The sequence below is a fragment of the Hippocampus bargibanti genome, linkage group LG18, assembly GCF_051943395.1.
Source record: "Hippocampus bargibanti isolate YZ-2025 linkage group LG18, ASM5194339v1, whole genome shotgun sequence".
NCBI classification, from domain to species: domain Eukaryota; kingdom Metazoa; phylum Chordata; class Actinopteri; order Syngnathiformes; family Syngnathidae; genus Hippocampus; species Hippocampus bargibanti.
The window spans coordinates 15165703-15190305 of NC_142751.1; the positions used below are offsets into that span (position 1 = coordinate 15165703).

At 42.8% G+C, this 24603-nt stretch overlaps 2 protein-coding genes across 2 annotated transcripts; one reads left to right on the forward strand and one right to left on the reverse strand.

Moving 5' to 3' along the window:
• Positions 1 to 698: 698 nt before the first annotated feature.
• lrp13b (low-density lipoprotein receptor related-protein 13 b) lies at positions 699 to 19866 on the reverse strand. Its single transcript, XM_089021180.1, has 36 exons — positions 19824 to 19866; positions 19591 to 19737; positions 19250 to 19498; positions 18113 to 18313; positions 17476 to 17724; positions 17185 to 17397; positions 15904 to 16152; positions 15228 to 15431; positions 14888 to 15136; positions 13931 to 14140; positions 13613 to 13861; positions 12977 to 13159; positions 12001 to 12267; positions 11693 to 11908; positions 11050 to 11229; positions 10849 to 10971; positions 10309 to 10464; positions 9997 to 10212; positions 8982 to 9211; positions 8786 to 8915; positions 8525 to 8718; positions 7475 to 7661; positions 6637 to 6852; positions 6381 to 6564; positions 6106 to 6307; positions 5500 to 5664; positions 5143 to 5358; positions 4845 to 5072; positions 4618 to 4752; positions 4345 to 4540; positions 4116 to 4241; positions 3915 to 4022; positions 3410 to 3646; positions 2271 to 2568; positions 1715 to 1808; positions 699 to 837 (listed from the first exon to the last, which is right to left on the reverse strand). Exons 1-36 carry the CDS (start codon positions 19864 to 19866, stop codon positions 790 to 792), a joined length of 6798 nt encoding a protein of 2265 aa, XP_088877306.1. The 3' UTR covers positions 699 to 789.
• A 2498-nt stretch (positions 19867 to 22364) lies between these two features.
• Positions 22365 to 24174, forward strand: LOC148884913 (nodal homolog 2-A-like). Its single transcript, XM_089020497.1, has 3 exons — positions 22365 to 22510; positions 23220 to 23962; positions 24022 to 24174. Exons 1-3 carry the CDS (start codon positions 22396 to 22398, stop codon positions 24172 to 24174), a joined length of 1011 nt encoding a protein of 336 aa, XP_088876623.1. The 5' UTR covers positions 22365 to 22395.
• Positions 24175 to 24603: the final 429 nt, after the last annotated feature.

Here is a 24603-nt window from a genome sequence, read left to right on the forward strand (position 1 = left end):
CGTTCATTCGCCGCCTGGTTACATGACGGAAAATTCCACACGCCAATGGGCCGCCGCTTGTCTTTTCCTTCCGTTTTGTTAATCTAACTCTTCTTCAAATAGTTAATTTGTTCTTCAGGGTGTTTAAAATGATTTCATTTTCTACCCACAAATGGCTCGGTGGTTTTAATTATCGAAAACGTGAAAAAGAAGCACCCTGGGTGACAAAACAAGACGTCTTGCCATCAATTCGCTAGCGAACTATTTGAGTTACTTCTGGGTTGAGTGAACGCTGGCACGCGTGGCTGCCGCTGCTCACCCACAGGAAAAAACTAATCCTGCAGCTGTAAAATGACCTTGAGAGTTGTAAAAGACGCTGAGAAATGAAATTTATTATTATTACTATGATTAATTTGACTAACGGATGGATTCGACCTGGCGTCATGTCTCATCTGGTGGATAGGGGGGGGGGGCAGCCTGAACGGTTGCAGGCCAATCACAATTTAATGTGCTCTATTAGTGTTCCATCGATGTTTGAGGAATCCGGAATACCCAGAGAAAACCCACATCGAGGGAACAATCCAACATTGGAATGTCGGAATCGAACCTTGCACTGTGAGGCCAACGTGTCAAACGCCTCATGAGCAACTCAGAATATTAAATATTGTTTGAATCTGGACAAAATAGTTCTTGAACAAAAATAGTTATGAAACAAGTGATGCCTTTATTTTTTTTGTCGAATCTTGCAGTGTAAAACTAAAACGTTGCACAGCTGCAATAATAGTGGATTCATCTGCCTGCAGATGACTGCTACGAAGCAACTGGAGGGTTCTTCAAGTCGATGGAGGACTCGAGTTCCTGGCAGGGAAAAAGATCATGAATGAAGTAGAACCAATCAAGAATATTTCGGAAAGGTATGAAAGGAAAGTAGAAATTTCCTATTTGGGGCAATACAGTGATATCTTGGCTTACGAACTTCATTGGTTCTCAGGAAGAGTGTGTAAGGCGAAAAGTGCGTATTCCAAAAAATAATTTCCCATAGGAAACCATTAAAATGAGAATAATCCATTCCCAGGGCCCCATAAAACACAATTTTCTAAGTTTCTAAGCCTTAAAACTACACAAAATATACCCTATTTTATGTATAATAAATGTGCTTCAGTATTGTAAATAAAGAAATAAACTACTGTATAATACAGTCGTTTTATTGACCTTTGTGATGGTCGTTGATGGCTTGATGGCATCAGCATTAAACACTTAATGAGGAACATAGCCTTCATTCACCATCTTGAAGAATGATCCCTTGTCGGTGCTTTCTCTGCGATAATTTTACCTTATTCCTCATCAATTGTGTTCTGTTTAGCTGGGTTGATAGCTTTTTGCATCAAGTGTACAGATTGCTTGTGCGGGTTATTTGTGGAGCCTGCTTGATGGGAATTTTAACCTTGCAGTCTACACTCTGCCTTTGAACTATCAAAGTTGAAACGAGTCCAAATGTCACTGTTTTATATCAATTTTCTTACACTCAGTCGTCTGCCTGTCTCTTTAATGTTTAACACCCCCCCCCCCATAAATTTAACGTTCGTAAACCGAAACGTTCGTAAGCCAAGGGTTTCGTAAACCGAGGTATCACTGAACTACCAAATTTTACTTTGAAATGAATTTGAACTACTTTGATCAGGAACTGGGGGGAAAAAAAAATTGGAGAATTGGGCCATCTGCCTCAAGGTTCTACCTCACTGTCAGCCTCCAGATGTTCAGATTGCAGCGCCATGTTTGACATCAATGTTTCTTTGTCCGGTGATATTCCTCTGATTGATACCCAAGCCCTGCATTGAAATGTAAACAAAAAGTCCCATCAGTCACCCTGCAGAATATACATCAAAGCAAAAAGATTCTATCCCGCAGTTAAAGGACAACCGACACCATTTTTTTTGTTTCCTAACTGACATCGGAAAAACGTTTTCTAGCATCTAAAATAGCCGAAACACGCAGCCTGATATTATATAGAAACTGGGGATATTCAGAAAGTCCCGCCCCCTTGTTCGTGACGTCACGCCAGGATACTTCACAAACTGCATTGCTCCAGAATTCAAAACAATGGCTTCAGAAAGTTCAGATTCGGAAAAAGATGCTTTCTTGTTACTCATACGATTCAAATAGTTCTGAAGAGGAAAGCATAAATGTTTGCCGTCGATTAAAGAAGTCTTTCCGTATCAATTCGAGAGGTTCTGGACTCCAATGTAGCAGCCCAGAAAATGCACAAGATGGCGCACAAGCACAAAGCACACCCTTGCCTTTTTCCGAGAATGGAAGCCAATCCCATGAACACAGCCAGCAGGCAGAAGACGGCCAGGATCACACCGACGTGGCTTCGTCGACTTTCCTTCTCTTGACAAAACTCTCCTCGGTAGCCGGACTCGCAATGACACTCGATGACTTGGCCTTGAGTGGCGCAGTGGCCGTGACCGCCGCAATATTGTTGACCACACGAGGACCGGTCCTTGGAGTTCTGAGGATTGGCCAGCGGAGACCCGGCAAGATGGCCGCCATTGACTTTGGTTCCGGAGGGGGCGTTCATTTCTGGACCTAGAGGAGTTCAATACCGTTCAATTATGGGACTGTACAGTGATACCTTGGCTTATGAACTTAATTGGTTCTCAGACAAAGTGTGTAAGGCGAAAAGTGTGGATCCCAAAAATAATTTCCCATAGGAAACCATTAAAATGAGAATAATCCGTTCCCAGGTCCCCATAAAACAGTTATCTACTAGATAAGCCTTAAAACGACACAAAATATACCTTATTTATGTATAATAAATGTGCTATGGCATTATAATTATAGGAATAAACTGTACTATGTAATAAAGTTGTTTTATTGACCTTTGTGATGGTTGTTGATGGCTAGATGGAATGGAGTGGCCGGTTTCATTGGCATTAAACACTTGATGAGGAACGTAGCCTTCTTCTTTCACCATCTTGAGGAATGATCCCTTGGAGGTGCTTTCGCTGCGATAATTTTCAAAGTATTCAAAGTCAATTGTGTTCTGTTTAGTTGGGTTGATAGCTTTTTTGCATCAAGTGTGCAGATGGCTTGTACGGGTTATTTGTGGAGCCTGATTAATGGGATATTTTAACCTTGCAGTCTACACTTTGCCGTTGAACTATCAAAGTTGAAACTCTCTCCCTGTCGTCTGCCTGTCTCTCACTGCTGCGTTCTTGACCAATCACGTGGCTTTAACCGAAGACTGGGGGCGGGAATAGAGGACAAAAATGTCGGCTGCCATTTTCTTATTAGGATAACAGGCTCGTTTGCGAACGACGCATCACTCATTGAGGCAGCGCCGTGTACGAAAAAAGTTCGTATGCCAAGGTAAAATTTTCATACATTTAACGTTCGTAAACCGCGGTATCACTGTGCAATAACTCACAGTCTTGTTCATCTGACTGATCCGGACAGTCGGCACGGCCATCGCAAAACTTGCCGCTCAGGATACATTTGCTAGCATCAAGACAAGCTTGCTCTCCTTTGGAACACGGGTGCTCCGGGGCACAGGATGTGGAACTGACGCCGTAGAATCCGCTAGCACATTTGCACACGCGGCCTCCGGGATAAGGAAGGCACAAATGTTCACAGTCGCCGTTGTTGCTGGCGCACATATTGGATCCTGTGTGAGTTAGAGGCAAGAAAACACACTTTTGTTCAACTGTTTTGCGGCCATATTGCTAAACAGTCGCATAAGTCATGCGCTCGGACTTATGCGACTGTTTAGTTAATAATAATCCATTTCATTTATAAGCGCCTTTCAAAACTCTCAAGGTCACTTTACAGTCAAAGTTTCAGGGGTTTCAGTCCTCGTTTCCCTTGTGGCTGCAGCTCTTAGCACGACCTAACCGCTATTACGTATCGTAGACCCTCCCCGCCCCCCATCCTACCTGTCTGGCTGTCATTCCTGTAGCCTTTAATTTCCACAAGGTTGGTTTTGGTCTCAAACCACAGCTGTTTGGGATGATGGCCGTCGCTGAACCACATTTTGGTGACATCTACGCAGGTTGGAGACAAGCCAGAGTAGATGCTTCAGGAATGACAATGACAGTTTCCAATCATCAACATCAATATAAAGAGTCCACTCTTACCCTTCTCCAGTGTTATCCAGAGGAGCACATTCTCAACGTACGTGACGGAAGTAATTAATCCAGGCCCCACTTTATATTGTTTGTAGCCTGAGCCATCTCGTCCAATAGAGCAGATTAGGCCTTCAACTAAACGGCAAGTGGCGAACAAACAGAGTCAAAAATCAATCAAGGAAGCAAAGCCAGCCTCGAGTAAGAGTAGCACCGGCATAAATAAGGATGAAGTCAAAACCTGCGTCAGCCCAGTAGATTTTCGTCCCACTATCGGAAAAGACCACCGACGTTGGGATGGCGGATTTGGTCCAAAGCACCGCTTTGTTTCGGCCGTCCATCCAAACGCAGCTCACCTCCGACTGGCTCTTACCGCCAAACAGGGCGGTGTAGCAAAGTTGACTTGAGGGAGGATGCACCGCAATGGATGTTGTGCGCTGGAGGAGAAGACCATCTGTGAGTCCATCGCAACCTCGCTTGGTTAGTAACGGAAAACCCAGAGCCAATGTCAAACCTTCACCGTGTTCTGCAATAGAGATGCGGTGAAGCCACCACGGCTGCTGGTCACGTGCAGATTTGGTCGCTTGGTGCTGCTCCAGTAGATGTTAAAAGTAAGCCAATCAACAGCTAGAGCTATGACGGAATCATCCTTGAGGATCGGAGAAGAAACATATTTGAATCCAAGTCTATGAGCTTCACACTTTAGCCCTTGGGAACCGAATTCAGGTTCTTTTTACCAACCTTTAGTTGCAAAACTTGTCCAGTTGCTTTAAGTGCTTGTCTGGATCTCGGCCCGCTTAATTTCAGAACATCTACAGTCCCTTGCTTGGCATCAGCCACGAACAAGGACATTGTTCGGAGGGCGAGGTCCAGTCCAGAGGCCTCAACCACCCCGGGAACGACCAGCGCTCGACTGTTTGGCATATTTTTCAAACCGACCCCATCACGACGTAAGGACTGAAAGTAAACCTGAAGTGGGAGAACGGGAAAAATGTCATCAAGCATTATCTAAAGAGATCCAAGAACAGCTGACTGTCACCTGATAGACTGTTGTAGGTGACAGAAGCAAGATGAACGTAGAGTCCAAGGGTAGAGAGCAGGTGATCTCGTCCTTAGAAAGGAGCAACCCTTTCGGACAACGGCAGACCGCAGAAGGTTGCGTCCCGGGAACGCCAGCTGTCAGAAGGCATAGGTGGGAGCAACGTAGACGTTCGCACGGGTTGGATAAGGCGGGCTGGGAGAGGGTGTGCATCAACTGAAGAGAAGAAACAGTATGAGACAGAGTAAACGTATAAGAGGTAACATCATGTACCGAATGGTGATTACTGTACCAATGTGGTTGGTACATTACAGAACGTGGTCTGGATCGGTTCCTTCAATGGAAACCTGTACGAACCTTCAGTCCAAAGGGCTGTCCAGGTCTTTTGAGAAGAACCTTCTGGTCTTTGCCTGTGTTCTTGTCGGCTGAGCGGATGGTTCTTCGCTTTGTGTCGGACCAGAAAACCCGATCATTGAACACCGCCACAGAGAAGGGGCTCGGCGTTTCAGCTAACTGGAGAACCTGGTAAGAACAGCATTAACGTTGGATAATCCGATCATTTCTACCAGAACATGAAAATCTATAACATTTGAGTTTACGTCTGTGTAAGCTCTCAGTCGTACAAGAATGGTCCATCGATGAAAAGGTTTCTTCAGCCGTCATCTGTACTTCTTTGAAGGTGTCGGACGTTTCGCTTCCCATCCAAGAAGCTTTGTCAGCAAATTAAAGTCTATATATATATATATATATATATATATATATATATATATATATATATATATATATATATATATATATATATATATATATATACGACCGAAACTACCAGTAAGACTATAGTTTGCTGACAAAGCTTCTTGGATAAGGAGCGAAAACGTCCGACACCTTCAAAGAAGTACAGATGACGGCTGAAGAAACCTTTTCATCGATTTGAGAGCTTTCCATATGGACCATTACATTCACCTTGACATCATCTCCATCCAGGGAGGCCGAGCCGATGCAGCGTAGCTTCTCATCAGCCCAGTAAACGCGCTCATCCAGGAAATCGTATGCTAAACTTACAGGCCAGCTCAAACCGCTGGTCACCACCACCTTCCTCTTTGAGCCATCCATCCCCGAACGCTGGATCTGAGGGGTGCTACCAATCTCGGACCACAACATCAACCTGGTCACGGGTAAGAAAAGAGATTAAACATTTGCGGTGACGAGTAAATCTCCATCCGGACCGGGTTCTTCACCCTTTGTGCGGTAACAGCACGAGTGAACGTGGCTGCTCGAGGTCTTCAGCCAGGACCACCGTGTAATCTTGAGACTTCAGTGTGGCGTCACCGAGCCGCACAGCTCGAATTTGGCCTACAAGTCCATCCACCCAGTAGAGGTTCTGACCAATCCAGTCGACCGCAATGAAATCCGACTTTACACCTGGAAAGAGATCTGATTTTTAACGTCAGTCTGAAGATTCATTTTTCACATTTTTTAACATTAGAAGCGCACCTTTGATAAGTGTCCCTTTGTTGGTGGAATCTCTTGTCATGTCTGCCCAGCGGATGCTTTGGTAGTCTGGACTGAGCCAGTAAACCCTCTGCTGAGCCCAGTGGTAGTCCAAAGAAAAGACCGGACGGTTGGCGGAGGACAGAAGGCGCAAGGAACCACTTTGAACTCCAAGAAGTAAAAGTTCCGACTGAACAGATGCCACAAGCAGTGGCTCATCTAAAAAAAAAGACATGAGACTTAAAGGACAACTGAAACCTCCAGATAAGTTGCGTCCATAATTTGTAAAATCACTTCTACTGAGCGCATTTGACAACGATTCCATCGCATATTCAAATAGTTCTGAAGAGGAAAGCATAAATGTTTGCAATCGATTCAAGAAGTCCTTCCGTCTCAATTCCAATGTAGCGTCCCAGAAAATGCACAACATGGCGCCCAAGTTCGGTTGGAAATGGGCTGATTTGTCTGCTGGGAATTTGTGTCAACTAGTATCAAATAGTAGTCTTGGTGCAACACACAACGATTCACTATCGCGTTATTTGTGTTTCAGAGCTCATTTTGTAGCAGTTTTGGGACACTTTAAGTCATTTTATTGGTGTTTTGCATTTGACAAAAAATATCAGCCTCCATGTTTTGGGTATTTTAGATGCTATAAAAGCTTTTTCTGATGTCGGTTGTCCTTTAAATTTTATTCTTATCCAAAGATGACAACATCACAGGTGTCAAAGTCCACCCAAGTCGATCTCTTCCCCAATGGAACGCAATCCCTTCTGATCATAGCGTTGTCATCAAAGCGTGTTCTTTGGTTGGAGTACTACTTAATGGCTTTGTGGTCACTAACCTTTGGTCTTACAGCTTTTGTTGTCGGGCTCCAGGTAGAAGCCAGGGTGGCATTGGCACACGTAGGACCCACGGGTGTTGACGCAGCTGTGTTTACAAGCATTATTCTGCATTAAATTGCATTCGTTGGTGTCCACGCAGGACACCGTGCCGGAATGGAGCGTGAAACCCGCTTCGCAGTAACACCTCTGCAAAAACCAACAATGGCCAACATTATTATAATAATCATAAACATAAATACACTAATAATAGTAAAAATAATCATAAAAATAAATTTACTAATAATAAAAAAATAATACTACTACTAATAATAATGGTAAAAATAATAATACATTTCTAAGCGCCTTTCAAAACTCTCAAGGACACTTTACAGTCACAGGATCAATTTTTCTGTGGGTGAGCAGCGGCAGCCACACGCGCCAACGTTCACTCACCCCTGTAGTAACTCAAATAGACAGAACGCTAGCTAGCTAGCCAATCGATACCTAGCTAGATAACCAGCCAGCTAGATAGTGAACAAAAAGCTAGCCAGCAAGCCAGGTATCTAGCTCGCCAGCCCGAGCTAATAGCTCGCAAATGACACTAATAATAGCGATTTAGCTAATAGATAGCTAGCCAGCTAGATAGCCAGACAGCTAACAGATAGGTAGCTACATAGCTAGCTAATAGACAGCCATCAAACCAGCTAGATAGCAAGCCGGACCGCTAGATAGCCAGCCAGCTAGCTAATGGATAGCTAGATAGCCAGATAGCTAAAAGCTAAGTAGCTAGATAGCCAGCATGACTACTAGATAGCTAACCAGCCAAAACAACATCCAAAGTATTTATCTGAGAAATATCATATCATATATTGCCGTGGTTATCTTTTAATTTCCATTTTCTGCTGTCTGGAATCGTGGCATCTGGGACTTTCTGTTCAATAACGTAGCGCGCTAGCAGCACAACCGACAACAAGCAAATGCAGCATTGACAGTTTCCACATATTTATCACGAGTGGGGGATTATTTGCTTCAGAATCAAACGACTGGTCTCCATTTTCTGTTTTACTGACCGGTCCCTTTGGAGTGCTGACGCAACTATGATGGCATCGAGGCGCTGAAGGACCGGAGCAGTTGCGCAGCGTGCATCCCGCGCCCTCGTCTGAACTGTCAGCGCAGTTGATGAAGCCGTTGCAGACCAGTCGCGGCTCGACGCACTCGCCACTTCCGCATTGGTAAAGGTGAGAGGGGCACATTCTCTGTTTGCCTGGAGAAACGAGAACCTTCTTTCTTATCCTTTTAAGATGCTCTTTGTGGAGCAATGTCAAACTTACATTTGTCTTCATCCACCTCGTTGTGACAGTCAGCCATCCCGTCGCATTTCCAGGAGAGAGGGATGCATTGAGTGCTACTTCCGCATTGCCACTGATATTGCCGACACGGCGGCGGCTGAGTCAAACAGTTCTAGACACGACGGACATTGATCCTGTTCAATCCCGACTTTTTGTCATTTGAGTAACCGAACCTTACTTTTTCATCCGAGCCGTCCTTGCAATCGTTCTCCCCATCGCAAAGCCACTCGCTCTGCAGGCACTCGTGACTGTGAGGGCATCTGAGGTGAACGGGGCAGCGAGGGGGTCTGGAGCAGTCCACCTCATCAGAGCGGTCACTGCAGTCTGCGTAACCGTCGCATCGAAGAGCCACGGACACACACTGGCCGCTATTGCAACGGAACTGGTCAACATCGCACAGCGTCAATCCTGCCAGGAAAAAAAAAAAAAATAGATTGCATTTGCCACTTACAGTGATACGTTGGCTTACAAACTTAATTGGTTCCCAGAAAGTGTGTGTGTCTTCCAAACATTAATTTCCCATAGGAAACCATTAAAATGAGAATAATCCGTTCCCAGGTCCCCATAAAACATAATTTTCTACTAAATAACTACACAAAATACAGCGATACCTTGGCTTAAGAACTTAATTGGTTCCCAAACAGTGTGTAAGGCGAAAAGTGTGTATTCCAAACATTAATTTCCCATAGGAAACCATTAAAATGAGAATAATCCATTCCAGGTGCCAATAAAACATATTTTTTAAATAAATAAGCCTTAAAACTACACACAATCTACCTTATTTTATGTATAATAAATGCACTATGGTATTGTAATTCAAGAAGTAAACTGTACTATATAATAAAGTCGTTTTATTTACGCTTGTGATGGTCGATGGCTTGATGGAATGGATAGCATTTTGCATAACGTGTCTCAAGGAGTTCTGAGTTTGTACATCTTGGCAGTTGTGATATTGCAACAGCGGCAGGCAGACACACTAGAAACTTTATGAAGAGCTGGTTCCCTTGCTTATCTTATCTCTTCAAATTGTCCAGATGGCTTGTGCGGGTTATTTGAGGAGCCTGATTGATGGGATATTTTAACCTTGCAGTCTACACTACGCCTTTGAACTATAAAGTTGAAACAAGTCCAAATTTCACTGTGTCGTTTATCCATATTATTTTTTTTAGATTACCAGTAAAAAGGTCACATACCGCACTTTTCCTCATCGGAGCCATCGACGCAATCTCTCTCGCCATCACACAGGAAGGTCTGCGGGATGCAACGCGAAGCATTATCGCAAAGGTGATGGCATCCCGGGATTCGCTTTTCACAGTTGATTTCATCGGAGCGATCCTGGCAGTCGTATTCGCCGTCGCACACCTGCGCCGTTCCGACGCATCTATTGCCGTGATGACATTTAAACTCATCTGGGAAATGAATAATAAACTGTTGAAAGCAATTTCTTGGAAGATGGCGCTGAAACTCTTTCCGGGTGACCAACGTCAATTATATAAAGTACAAACCTTCTTTGCATTCGGCAGCACAGCCCTCCTCATCCGATCCGTCGCGGCAGTCCTCCTCGCCGTCGCAAACGTGGCTGTACATCACGCACTCCAGACCGTCTTTACAAGCCTTGAAACCATTGCGGCATTTCAAAGGAGCTGGCTTGTCCCTGGAAGCTTAGCGAAGAGGAAAGTCATTTTACGGGCTGCTCGAAGTGGACAATCATTTAGAGAAATAGCAACTTTGTTGCTTGTATACAGTGTGTTCACTATACCCAATTTTAAAAACCCATTTTTAAAAACCTAAGTTTACAAACCTGTTTAAAAACCTATAATTAAAAACCCATGTTTTAACTTATTTTATGTATTTTTTAACTAATTGTATGTTTTTTTTTTAACTTATTGTATGTATTTTTTAACATATTTTATGTATTTTTATAGGTATTTTTTCACGTATTTAACGCATTTTTAACGAATTTTTATCGTAATTTTTTTTAACGTATTTTTAAATTTATTTAGCTACTTATCTCTTCAGTCATTGCTTTGATTTTTATGGCTTACAAGGTGTACCACGACCGGGCGATTTGCACTTGATCTCATCGGAGCCATCTGCGCAGTGGGCACGTCCGTCGCACACGTATACTCTGCGGATGCACTTTCTCCGATCACCGCATAAGAAATCACCTGAAAATGGAGGTCAATTCTTTGGATAGTCCGATTATTATTTTTCAGCCACGTCATTCACAATATGTTGGGACTTACTTGTTTTTTTACACTTGAAAACACAGTTGCTTTCGTCAAAGCCATCTGGACAGTCCGTTTTTCTGTCGCAAAGTTGTTTTTGGGAGATGCACAAGGAAGAACCCGGGCAGAGAACTGAAGGGGTGACGCAAACTGGGGCAGTACTTTGAAGAAGAGGAGTTATTGTTGTGGTTTCAGCATCTGGAAAGAAATGACAATATTTTGTATTTTTTTTAGAATGACTTTTCCTGTCGAGAGCAGTAAACCGTTGGTAATTTTCACCCAAGTAGCCCGACCACATTCCAACGCATCCGCGCCATCGATGTCCTACAACTCAGGTGACTAAATCATTTGAATAGCACCAATTATTTTGGTCTCATCTTGCACATTGAAAATCTGATTTTTTAAAGCATTTATTTTTCTTTTTTTTTGTATTTTATGCTTGTATTTTTCTCTTACGCATGCATTTTATGCGTGTATTTTTCAAAACACATTTTTTGAATGTATTTTTTAACATTTTTTAGACATCATTTTTTTTAAAACATATTTTTCAAACGCATTTTTCTCAACCCATTTTTTTCAAAATATGACTTTTCCACCCCAAATAAGAATTTTTCTGTCAAGAGCAATAAACCACTGCGGATTTTCTCCCAAGTAGACTTACCACATCCCAACTCATCGGCGCCATCGACGCAGTCCGGCTCGCCATCGCACAGGAAATTCTTTGGGATGCAACGATGGCCGTCGGCGCAGAGATAATCGCAGCCTTTGATTGCTTTGGAGCAGTCCAGCTCATCGGATCGGTCACTGCATTGAGCTCTGCCGTCACACATCTGATCCTCGGGGATGCACATCACGCCGTGAGCACATTGAAACTCGCCTTGGACAATGCAGAGGAAATGGGAGAAGATTAGAGCGGGAAAAGAAGCGATAACAAAGGAAAAAAATACACATTCTAATGAGCTCAAGAACCTTTTGCGCACGTTTCCTGGCATCCTTCTTCATCCGATCCATCCATACAATCTTTCTCTCCATCGCATACATGGCTGAAGAGCACACATTCTGTGGCGTCTTCGCACAGCTTGCTACCCTTACGGCATTTCACCACGATAGTCGGAGTGAAGTGAGGAACTCCACCCGGACAGCCCATCTCATCCGAGGCGTCGTGGCAATGAGCGCGGCCGTCGCATACGAGAAACTGCGGGACGCAACTGCGACGATCCTTGCATGGAAAGTCAGCTATGGGAGGGCAAGAAAAATGTGATGAAGCAAAAATTCTAAATACGTCTGTGTAAGCTCTCAGTCGTACAGGAACATGAATATACAGTAAAGTCTCGTTATATCGATATTCAAGGGAGTCCGAAAAAATATCGATATAACCGGGACTAACGATATATCCGACCCTGTTTGCATGTAATTTTCTCCGTGCGTGCATAGAAATAGTATCGATATAACCGGGACTATCGATATATTCGATATCGATATAACGAGACTTTACTGTGTGTATATATATATATATATATATATATATATATATATATATATATAGGTCCGAAACTACCAGTAAGACTTTTGTTTGCTTTAAACTTTTTGAATGTATTTTTTTAAACACATTTTTTTTAAAAACCCATTTTTAGAACCTATTTTTAAACATATTTTTTTTTAAAATAGGATTTTTCTACTCCAAACAAGAATTTTCCTGTCAAGAGCAGTAAACCATTGCTATTTATCTATATATATATATATATATATATATATATATATATATATATATATATATAGATATATATAGCGCCGAAACTACCAGTAAGACTTTAGTTTGCTGACGAAGCTTCTTGGATAAGAAGTGAAACATCCGACACCTTCAAAAAAGTACAGATGACGGCTGAAGAAACGTTATCAGCAACAAAATTCAAAATGGCGATTGAGGCGTCATGGCGCCACTTACTCTTAGAAGGGCATCTTTTCACGCAGTCCTCATCGGATCCGTCGGGACAGTCTTTGGTTCCGTCGCATATTTGCGTGGGGGGGATGCAAAGAAAAGAATTTGGACACAATACGGATGGGCTATTACAAGATGGCCGATAGGAAGGCAAAGGATTGAAGGCGGGACTTGAAGTCGATTTGGTTTCTGTCCAAAAAAAACAACAATAATTGAAATGTAAACATTTAACTCATTCACTGCCATTCAGGAATTTATCGGGAATTGAAAATATGACATACAGTGTCATTTCCAAATTTTATTTTTTTCTTTGGGTGCTGATAAAGCACTGGCCATGGCCTCTGGCAATGGTTCCCCTTTTTTCCATGTTAGCGCTTTGTTCCAGTGCATTAAAAAATGCCTTTAAAAAAAATTTTAAAAAAATGTGTTTAAAATGTGTTAAAAATGCTTTGCTGTCCCCATTTCAAGCTCATATAACTCCAGACCCATATCATTTAGGAATTAACTCTTTTTCTGATGAAAGAAGAGAGTCGAAGGTTTCTTATGCTGCATTGATCCCTGATACACTGCTGAAAAGGACGCTTTGACCACCCGCCCCCAAAAAATTAACGAATAAATACAAAATTGAAACCGTTGACCTACCACACTGATATTCATCGGACCCGTCTCGACAGTCCTCTTCTCCATCGCAAACGTGGCCGTAGGAAACGCATTGAGAGCCGTCCCAACATAGCTGCGAGCCCACTCGGCATTTTAACATCTTCCCTCGGTTGGCGGGCGGCGCGACGGTCGGACAATTCCTCTCATCCGAGGCGTCGTGGCAATGAGCTCGGCCGTCGCACACCAACTTTTTCACAACGCAGCTTCGTCTGTCTTTGCAGAGGAAGTCCGCTGTGAAAAATAAGAAGTTAAAACAATGTTTAAAATGTCAAATGATGTGTTCAACAGCATCCAACTTACACTTATTCCGGCATCTTTTGACGCATTTCGACTCATCGGATCCATCAAGGCAATCTTTGATGCCATCGCAAATCCGCGTTTGAGGGACGCAAAAAGAATCCGGACATAGAAATGAAGGACTCGGGCATGATGGCTTGCTGGGAGGCCGTGTAGTCACAATCCAAGGAGGCGGAGTTAAGCGGCCATTTTCTGGAGGAGCCATTGTGACATCTGGAAACGTCACAACTTCGGTTTGACAAAAATCACCAAAAACATCACACGGTTTCAATAATAACATTTCATTTATAAGCGCCTTTCAAAACTCTCAAGGTCACTTTACAGTCACAGGATAAGTTATTTGTGGGTGAGCAGCGGCAGCCACATGCGCCAGCGTTCACTCAACCCGGAAGTAACTCAAATGGATAGAAAGCTAGATAGCTAGACAGCTATTAGAAAGCCAGAAAGATGGCTAGCAAGATAGCCATTAGACAGTCATTAGATAGCCAGCTAGACAGCTAGCCAAATAGCCAGCTACATAGCAAATAGATAGCTCTGTAGCTAGATAAATTACATTAATTGTGAGTTCATGACCAAAACGCAAGAATAAATAAATAAATACATCAATAAATGGTGGTGTTATCTCTAGATATGAGTTTGTTAAAAAATAATTAAATACTATTTAAAAATAATTTTAAAAAGGTACAATTTGTAAATTATGAGCAGTAATCACAGCATGAACTCCTCTCCAAATGAAAGTTGGAAAATGTCAAAGCATATCAATGATGAATCAATTAATTAGGTTACATCAGGACCTCATAAACTAGAGCCAATTAAAAACAAAAAAGTCTGATTAGGACTCAGCGACCTCAAACTAGAAATTATGCAAGCATATTTAGCACAAATAAAATGAGGCTGCCTGTAGCTTTTATGTTTGTGTTTGGAAGCATGCTAACGGGCATCTGGACATCTTCAACTCACCGCAACCTTCTTCATCGGAACCATCTCGGCAATCCGGCTCGCCGTCACATACGTGACCGTAGCGAACGCACTCGCTGCCATCTCGACATAATCTGGATCCAACGAGACACTTCAAGGCCTTCGCTCGGACGGCAGGGATTCGAACACCGGGACAACCCACTTCATCGGAGCCATCGTGGCAATGAGCGCGTCCATCGCACACAAAGTTGTTGGCGACGCAGCTCCTTCGATCCGTGCATAAAAATTCATCTACGGAGGCAGATGGGGGGGGGGGGGGGGGGGGGGGGTGTTAAAGTTAAAGAGTCAATTTGCGGTAGAACCTCAAGCGTCAAAAACATACTTTTATTAGGGCATCTTTCCAGACAGTTCTCATCTGAGGCGTCGGGGCAGTCTTTGGTTCCGTCACACATCTGCGTCGGGTGAACGCAAATAAAGGAATGTGGACACAAAACGGACGGACTGATACAAGATGGCTTGTCGGCGTTTGGGGGTGAAGGTGATTCATTCGAGTCTGGACGGGTGGAAGATGGTCTTTCCGCAGAGTCTGAAAGAGAAGCAGGGATGACAATGACAAATGAGAAAAAAGTATGAGGGAAAAAAAGCCGGGGGAAGTGCACATGCACATTTCCTGTTATACACACGCACACACAGACTTTCCACCGTTTCATTGCAAATTAGAAGCTGTTCTCTCCATAAAGGCGATTCAATTTGTTTGTTTCTTTTACTCGTCCGCTTATTCAAAAGGGGACGTTTACCCGCTAAGTCAAAATGGCGCTTTCCGCCAACGCAGGAAATGAACAGTGAAAAAGCGAGAATACATTTAGTTCTATCTGGTCATTTTAGTCCGAAAAAGATCGGCGGAAAATTTTCATCCCTCCATAAGATACGGTTTAGTGATCTTGCGCGACAATCATAAACAAGATAAAATACTTTGACTTTTGAAAAACTACAGTAGTGAATGAATCCAAAGATAATGTCCCCAAACAGTTACTCTGACTTGAAACTATTCAACGTACCACAGTCCGCTTCATCCGACGCATCCTGGCAGTCGATTTCGCCATCACACACGTGGGCGTGAGAAACGCATTGAGTCTGATCCAGACACAACCAAAAACCCATCCGACATTTGCGGACTTCAACCCGGATGGCAGGAGGGGCGACGGTGGGACAGTCGACCTCATCCGAGGCGTCGTGGCAATGCGCTCGGCCATCGCAAACCAAGTTATCGAAGACGCAGCTACGCCTGTCTTTGCAGAGGAAGTCCGCTGCGGGATACAGAAAGCAGAAATCCCATTGGACCCTTTGCACCCTGCCCACCACCTTTATAATGGCACACTTGTACGACTGATCACTTTCAAATGGTTCGATGGTTTTCTGCACCACCATTTTAGCGCTGCTTGATACTTTAGACCTTGTGTCGCAGAGGTACAGTGATACCTTGGCTTACAAACTTAATTGGTTCCCAGACAGAGTGTGTAAGGCGAAAAGTGTGTATCCCAAAAAATAATTTCCCATAGGAAACCATTAAAATTAGAATAATCCGTTCCCAGGTCCCCATAAAACATAATTTTCTACTTTCCTAAGCCTTAAAACTACACAAAATATACCTTATTTTATGTATAATAAATGTGATATGGTATTATAATTAAAGAACTAAACTGTACTACATAATAAAGTCGTTTAATTGACCTTTGTGATGGTCAATGGCTTGATGGCATCAGCATTAAACACTTAAGGAGGAACAGAGTCTTTCACCATCTTGAGGAATGATCCCTTGTCGGTGCTTTCTCTGCGATAATTTTACCTTATTCCTCATCAATTGTGTTCTGTTTAGCTGGGTTGATAGCGTTTTGCATCAAGTGTACAGATGGCTTGTGCGGGTTATTTGTGGAGCCTGATTGATGGGATATTTTAACCTTGCAGTCTACACTCTACCTTTGAACTATCAAAGTTGAAACCAGTCCAAATTTCACTGTTTTCTATCCATTTTCTCACTCTGTCGTCTGTCCCTTTAATGTTTGAACCACCTCCCCTCACTGCTGCGTTCATGACCAATCAAGTGGCTTTAACCGAAGACTGGGGGCAGGGAATAGAGGACAAATACAAGTGGGCTGCCATTTTCTTCTTAGAACGGGCTGTTCGCGAATGACACATCACTCATTGTGGCACTCCGTGTGTATCCCGAAAAATAGTTTGTATGCCAAGGTAAAATGTTCATCAATTTAACGTTTGTAAACCCAAAAGTTCATAAACCAAGAGGTTCGTAAACCGAGGCATCATTGTATTATCCAACTTACACTTATTAGGGCATCGTTTGACACAAGTAGTCTCATCAGATCCATCAGGACAATCATTGACGCCATCGCATATCCGTGTTGGGAGGATACACGTCCAATCCGGACATAGAAACGAAGGAGTCGCACATGTCGGAAGCTTGACGGGCGGTTGGATATTGATTGGCGGCGCAGGTCCATTTAAGCGGCCGTTTTCTGGACGATTCATCTGAGTGTCTGAAATGGGAAATTCCTGATGAGTAAAGAACGAACGAGTACAACTTGGACAACGGGAATAGCAATATGGACGCTCACCGCAGCCTTCTTCATCGGAACCATCGACGCAATCCGTTTCTCCATCGCAGACGTGACTGAAGAGAACACATTCGCTGCCATCTCGACATAACCTGGAGCCCACCAGACACCGCAAGGCCTTCGCTTGGCCGACTGGGATAGCCACGCTCGGGCAGTCGGCTTCATCGGAGGCGTCGTGGCAATGAGCTCGCCCGTCGCAAACCAGACTCTTTGAAATGCAACTGCGACGGTCCTTGCAGCGGAAATCTTCTGGGGAGGGGTTCATGAACATTTCAAACGTTAGCGGTGGTTAGCGTCCCAAGTCGTCCGAAAACTCAATATTCTGTGGGTTCTGCAATTTGAATGAAAGAGACAACAACCCCCGCACTGGAATAGATATTTTTTTTTTGCACATCATCTGGCAGTGAATGAGTTAAATATTGACCATCCAAATTGATCTCGAGCAGCTACAAATGCTGTTGTGTAGCAATGACAGTCTTATTTTCGGACAAATGTCCTTTTCTGCGCATAATCTTAGCTACGTTCCTTGAGAAAAAATGGCTGTTCGTCTCGAAATAGTGATTGCGTATGAAATTATTAGCCCACCAGGCCCGACGAAAGTGGATTTTTTAGACTCCGTTGTGTATTTCTGACTTACTTTTCGAGGAACATCTCCTCACACAGTTATTTTCATCAAATCCATCAGGACAGTCTTCTCGACCGTCACAAAACTGCTTTGGCGAGATGCAAAGATGAATAGAGAGGTGTGGACAAAGGACCGATGGACTGATGCAAACGGGCCGAGCCGGTACTGGACTTTGGATTTTTGGGGGCGGCGGCGTTGAGGGCACATCCGGTTCTGTTGGAAAAATATGGATTTCAGTATGCAGGATGGAAGCCAGAAGAAAGGAGTACAGCGATACCTCGGCTTACGAACTTAATTGGTTGCCAGACAGAGTGTGTAAGGTGAAAAGCGCGTTTCCCAAAAAGTAATTTCCCATAGGAAATCATTAAAATTAGAATACGTTCGCAGGTCCCCATAAAACATAACTTTCTAATTTTCTAAGCCTTAAAACTACATATCAGAATACCTTTATTCTGATATGATGATTCTGATTTACCTTATTTTCTGTATAATAAATGGGCTAGGGTACTATAATTAAAGAAATAAACTGTACTATATAATAAAGTCGTTTTATTGACCTTTGTGATGGTCGTTGACTGCATCAGCATTAAACACTTAATGAGGAACATAGCCTTCTTTCACCATCTTGAGGAATGATCCTTGTAGGTGCTTTCTCTGCTATAATTTTACCTTATTCCTCATCAATTGTGTTCTGTTTAGCTGGATTGGTAGCTTTTTGCATCAAGTGTGCAGATGGCTAGTGGGGGTTATTTGTGGCGCCTGATTGATGGGATATTTTAACCTTGCAGTCTGCACTCTGCTTTTGAACTATCAAAGTTGAAACGAGTCCAAATTTCATTGTTTTCTCTCCATTTTCTCACTCGCTCTGTCATCTGCCTGTCCCTTTAATGTTTAAACCCCCTCCCCTCACTGCTGAGTTCTTGACCAATTACGTGGCTTTAACCGAAGACTGGGGGCGGGGAATAGAGGACAAAAACAAGTGGGCTGCCATTTCCTTGTTAGAACGGGCTCGTTCGCGAACGACACATTGTGGCGCCCCGTGCGTATCCCGAAAAATAGTTTGTATGCCAAGGTAAAATTTTTCATAAACCGAAAAGTTCATAAGCCAAGGGGTTCGTAAACCAAGCTATCACTGTACTAGTGACTCACCGCATTCTTCTTCATCTGAGCCATCCTGACAATCGTTCTCCCCATCGCACACATGGCTGTACAGCACACACTCGAGGCCGTCCTTACACAGCCACGAGCCCTTTCGACACTTGAGGGCGTTGACCCAAAGTCCAAGTGAGGCAACAACGGGACACTCTACCTCATCCGAACCATCGTTGCAATGAGCGGTGCCATCACACACCAACGCGTTCGACACGCAGCTTCTTTGGTCCTTGCACTTAAAATCGTCTATGAAGCCAAATGCAGATTGAGAAGACACCACGATTAGCAGAAGTCAACAACTAGCATGTGGACGACGGGGTTGGGTGTGTAGACCTCACCTTTGGACAGACATTGTTGAACACAGATGCTTTCGTCATCGCCATCAGGACAGTCCTTTTTGCCATCACATAGCTTGCTTTGAGGCAGGCAGATGGATGTACCCTTGCACTGGATCAACGCTTTCGTGCAGACGGCGGAAACGGGTACTACGGAAACAAACGGGGAATTTTCCCACTCGTGTAACTTCCACATTTGACAGACTGGACACGGTGGCAAATCTGTCCATACGAACCTGTGTGTACATCCCTAAGCGCCACAGTCACACACACACACATATATCTATATTCATCAGTTTGAGTTAGTAGTGCAATTAATATAGTTTACACATCGTTCCAAACATAATATAAAAGATCACCAGATAAATCGGATCTTACAATTGAAGTTATATTTACTTGTGCAGTTGGACCTACTTTTTTGGGGAACTAAAACCACGTGACAAAAAGTAACAGTTGCACAGCGTCTCAACAAGGGCTAATTGACGAGGATTTAAAACAAAAAAAAAATGGCATATAAAAAGAAATCAACAACGCTATCTATTTGCTATCTTGCTGGCGATCTAGTTAGATATATATTTGCCAACTATAAACTAGCTAGCTAGCTATTCGTTATCTATTAGCTAGCGAACTTTCTACGAGTATTTAAAACAAAAAAATGGCATATGAAAAGAAAGCAACAATGCTATCTATTAGCTAATTATACATTTGCCAACTATAAACTAGCTATCTAGCTAGCTATTCGTTATCTATTAGCTAGCTAGCGAACTTTATTTAAAACAAAAAAATGGCATATAAAAAGAAAACAACGCTATCTATTTGCTATCTACTAGCGAGCTGGCTAGCTATCTAGCTAGCTATACATTTGCCAACTATAAACTCGCTAGCTAGCTATCTCTTCGTTATCTATTAGCTAGCTAACGTTCTATCTTTTTCAGTTATTCCGGGTTGAGTGAACGCTAGCGCGTTCGGCTGCCGCTGCTCACCCACAGAAAAACGTATCCTGGAGCTGTAAAGTGACCTTGAGCGTTTTGAAAGGCGCTTCTAAATGAAATGTATTATTATTACAATTATAGTAGTGGCGTGACTGTGTGCATGCTCCCCCACCCAATCTCGCCTGCATTCATTTTCGCTCAATGCTGATGAGATTAAAAGCAGAAAAAGGAACCTTACCGCCACAGTCCATCTCATCAGAGCCATCCATGCAGTCTCCTTCACCGTCGCATCTCCATTTTGCAGCGATGCAGGCGCCATCGTCACATCGCCATTGATTCGGCTGGCATTGGAAAGTGTTTCCTGGAAAGTACATTTCGTTGACGTTTAACGACGTTTCGCACGCAAATTTCACTCAAGTGCAACCATGATAGAAAGAAAACATTCCAAACGCGTGCGTAAAAGCGCACACGTTCAATCCAATGGGTGCAAACTTCCAAGCACGACATTACACAAAAAAAAAAAGAATAAAAAGTGGAGTTACCTTGGCATAATTTCAAAATGGACAGGGCGAGCAAACAAATGAGCTGGCGTGACTTCATGTCAGAGACACGCGACTCATCTGGACGAAGTGAAGCACCTGCAAAGGGTGACTTCAATTAAAGCTCCACTTGCACATGCGCACTACCGCACACGGATGTAAAAATGACAACAGTCATGCAAAGAGTCCATTTAAAATTTATCTCAAGGCAATTAAAAACTAATGGCGTGCATTTGATGGTGCCTCAATCGAGACTTTTTGAGCACAATTGAAAAAGCAATACGTTAGGACTCCTCAGGATCATTTGTGGTTCTTTGGATCCGTTTGAAGGTGATTGTGCAGATTTGATTCAGTGAAGAGGGCAAAGTGCTCATTTACACACACATTTGCAATTCAGATTTGGCGCTGGGAAAAAAATTGTTCCAAACGTGTCAAAAAATAAAAATGAATTGAATTCCACGTTTCTTCCCCCCCCAAAAAAAAAAAAAATAAAATAAATAAAACCCACACAGACATGTATTATTATTATTATTATTATTATTAAATACAGATTTCTGAAATGCCATTCCTCTGTCCAATTCTGCACAAATATATATATATTTTAAAATATATACATGTATGCTAAACAGATGAGAAACATTTTTATCATAAATTGTAATTCAAATAAATATGTATTTAATTTTTTTTCTGTGTCTGATTTGCAGATACATACATGGTAAACATTTTTTATGGTTAATTAAAAAACAGGTGATCATAATTCAGTTGTTATACATTGGAATTAATATGCCCATTTGACATCATTGTACGATATTATTTATAAATTTATTATTTAAAAATTATAAAATTTTATTTTGAAAGTTACTTACGTTGTGATTAACTCCTGCGTTCGCCTCCCCATTAATCAAACAGCCCCGTTAATCTCCTTATCTCCAATTATTATGTCGACTTCTTTTCTACTAAAATCGATTTGTGCCCTTTTTATTCACACTTTGATCACTACAAAAGTGGTTTCGATGTCACATTAAAGAAACACTTTTTATCCAAATACGGTGTTCCTTATCTGGATCAAAGACTGGATCAAAGATTTGCATCACAATCCCTTCAAAAGGATCTCGCAAATCGATCGTGCGTTTATAAAAGCGCTGAAACATCCCGGAAGCAACATTTGGAAAACGAACTGCCATCCGAGACAAAACCTCCATGTTGGAATTATGACAAAAGTGGCCGAGTTTTTCCTCCTGTTGAGTTTCTGCGTCATGGCGACGCACCCGGACGCGTTTTTACGCAGCTCGGCTCTTACCTCACAGCGGCGCAAGGTTGGAGGACTTCCCGTCTTCATGATGCAGCTCTACCGGACCACGTTGACCGAAAACCGGCCCGGAGCCAAGAACTGGACCGAGGCTCGTCCTGGACTTCACGACTCGGATTATGTGACTCGTCTTGTTGCTAAAAGTGAGTGTTTTTGTTTTACAACGTTGACGTTTTCAATGCACTTTGCTCAAAATTTCCAATTTCTTCGTGTTTATAACAATACGTACATTACAATAAGACATTTAAATAAATAAACACACTAACTAACTAAATAATTCAAAATTAAATAAATGAAAAGAATCAATAAATAAACAAACCAATGCAAACTAAATAAATACACGAACTCTAAATAATGAAAAAATAAGTCTGAAAAAAATAAACAAATAAATCTGAAAAAAACTAACAAATGCAAACGAAATAAATACCTGAAACAAGTACGTAATTGAAAAATAAATAAATGAAAACAATAAATAGATAAATGCAAACAAAATAAACACATGAACACAAAATTAATAATTCAAAAATAAATCTGCTGATGAAGATGATGATTATTATTATTATGAAATTCGTAAATGGCAGTAAATGAGTTAAATTCCTTAAAAACAAAACATATACATATATACATATATACATATACATATACATATATACATACATACATACATACATACATACATATGTATATAGAAATAGTATCGTAATAAGCAGTACTATCGATATAACCGATATCGATATAACCAGACTTTACTGTATATATATATATATATATATATATATATATGTATACAAATATTGCATCACTGTGTCCCGTTTTTTTTTGTCCGTTATCTTCGACTTGAAACTCATCCAGGCTGCGAGCAAAGAGGCAACAGGTGGTCCGTCACCTTTGACCTCTCCTCCCTGCCCACCGGCGACCGGATCCAACATGCCGAGCTTCGCGTTCGCCTCCCGGACTTTGGCGAGTCCCTCAAAACCTCGCTAGATGTCTACCATTCGTGCTCCCACCACAGCTGCCCTTGCGGAAGACATTTTGTGGGCAGTCTGAAGGTCCATCCAGGCACCCAGAGTCCACCTGAGGTCCATCCCAGATCGTCCTCCTGGAAGGTGTTCTCCGTGACCCACATGGTCCGTCGCTGGCAAGGACGGGGACAACCCACACGTCCCCGGAAGGACCCCGAGCAGGATTTGGAGATGATTCAGCATCTTACCACGAACCGGGTGATGATGGTGATTTTCGCAAAGCAGAACCCGGACGTCCAGAAGATGAACTCTCTCATTCAAACAGCCGTGGAGTCCAAGTACCTGATCCCGGACAAGGTCACCAGACCCGGGGCTAAGCAAGGTAAGACCAAAAGGTTCTCGCAGGATCAGCAGTGGATGATAAGAAGCACGTCAGCCACCACGGAGGACCTTCTTGGTGGCAACCAAGAAGATCCTCCGTGCAGGAAGGTGAACATGTGGGTGGACTTTGAGAAGTTGGGATGGAGCCAATGGATGGTTTACCCCAAACGTTACAATGCTTTCCGATGTGAGGGCGCCTGTCCCACACCGCTCGATGAGACCTTCAAGCAAACCAACCACGCCTACATGCAGGTAAGACCGATTCTTCCCGTCGTCTGAACATCTTCTAACGGAACGGTTCTCCTCCGTAGAGCCTGCTGAGGCATCAGCACGCATCCAAGGTGCCGTGTTTGTCTTGCGCGTCCACCCGTTTGGCGCCGCTGTCCATGCATTACTACGAAAACGGCCAAATGGTCACCAGGCACCTCCAGGACATGGTGGTGGAGGAATGCGGATGCCACTGAGAGGTTCTAAATAACATAAAAGTCCAAGATGGCGCCCGAGCGGAATTGTCGCCGCTTGGAATTGAAGCGGATTTACGTGGGACGGGAGATGTGAGACAGTCTCTTTTCGTCAATGGATGATAAAAGCTTCGTGTTTGCTTTCATCAACATTTAACTTGTAGCAGACATGCACATTTCGCTATGATCCATTGGTGCAAAGGACGCTTTGATGCACAAAGTGTTTAAAATTGAATGGCTGTGTCTTTGTGTTGTCATATTATTTTGTTAATTTGGTTATTTTTGTTCTTATAATAATAATAATACATTTCATTTGTAAGCGCCTTTCAAAACTCTCAAGGTCACTTTACAGTCACAGGATAAGTTTTTCTGTGGGTGAGCAGCGGCAGCCACACGCGCCAGCGTTCACTCAACCCGGAAGTAACTCAAATA

Coding starts and splice junctions, on each gene's coding strand:
- lrp13b (XM_089021180.1), bottom strand. CDS start 19,866: ATGTGTGTGTGTGTGACTGTGGCGCTTAGGGATGTACACACAG. Junction 10,972..11,049: donor TTTCAAGTGTAAAAAAACAA/GTAAGTCCCAAC, acceptor CTCCATTTTCAG/GTGATTTCTTATGCGGTGAT. Junction 3,647..3,914: donor CAGGAATGACAGCCAGACAG/GTAGGATGGGGG, acceptor TAACTCACACAG/GATCCAATATGTGCGCCAGC.
- LOC148884913 (XM_089020497.1), top strand. CDS start 22,396: ATGATGCAGCTCTACCGGACCACGTTGACCGAAAACCGGCCCGGAGCC. Junction 22,511..23,219: donor GACTCGTCTTGTTGCTAAAA/GTGAGTGTTTTT, acceptor AAACTCATCCAG/GCTGCGAGCAAAGAGGCAAC. Junction 23,963..24,021: donor CCAACCACGCCTACATGCAG/GTAAGACCGATT, acceptor TCTCCTCCGTAG/AGCCTGCTGAGGCATCAGCA.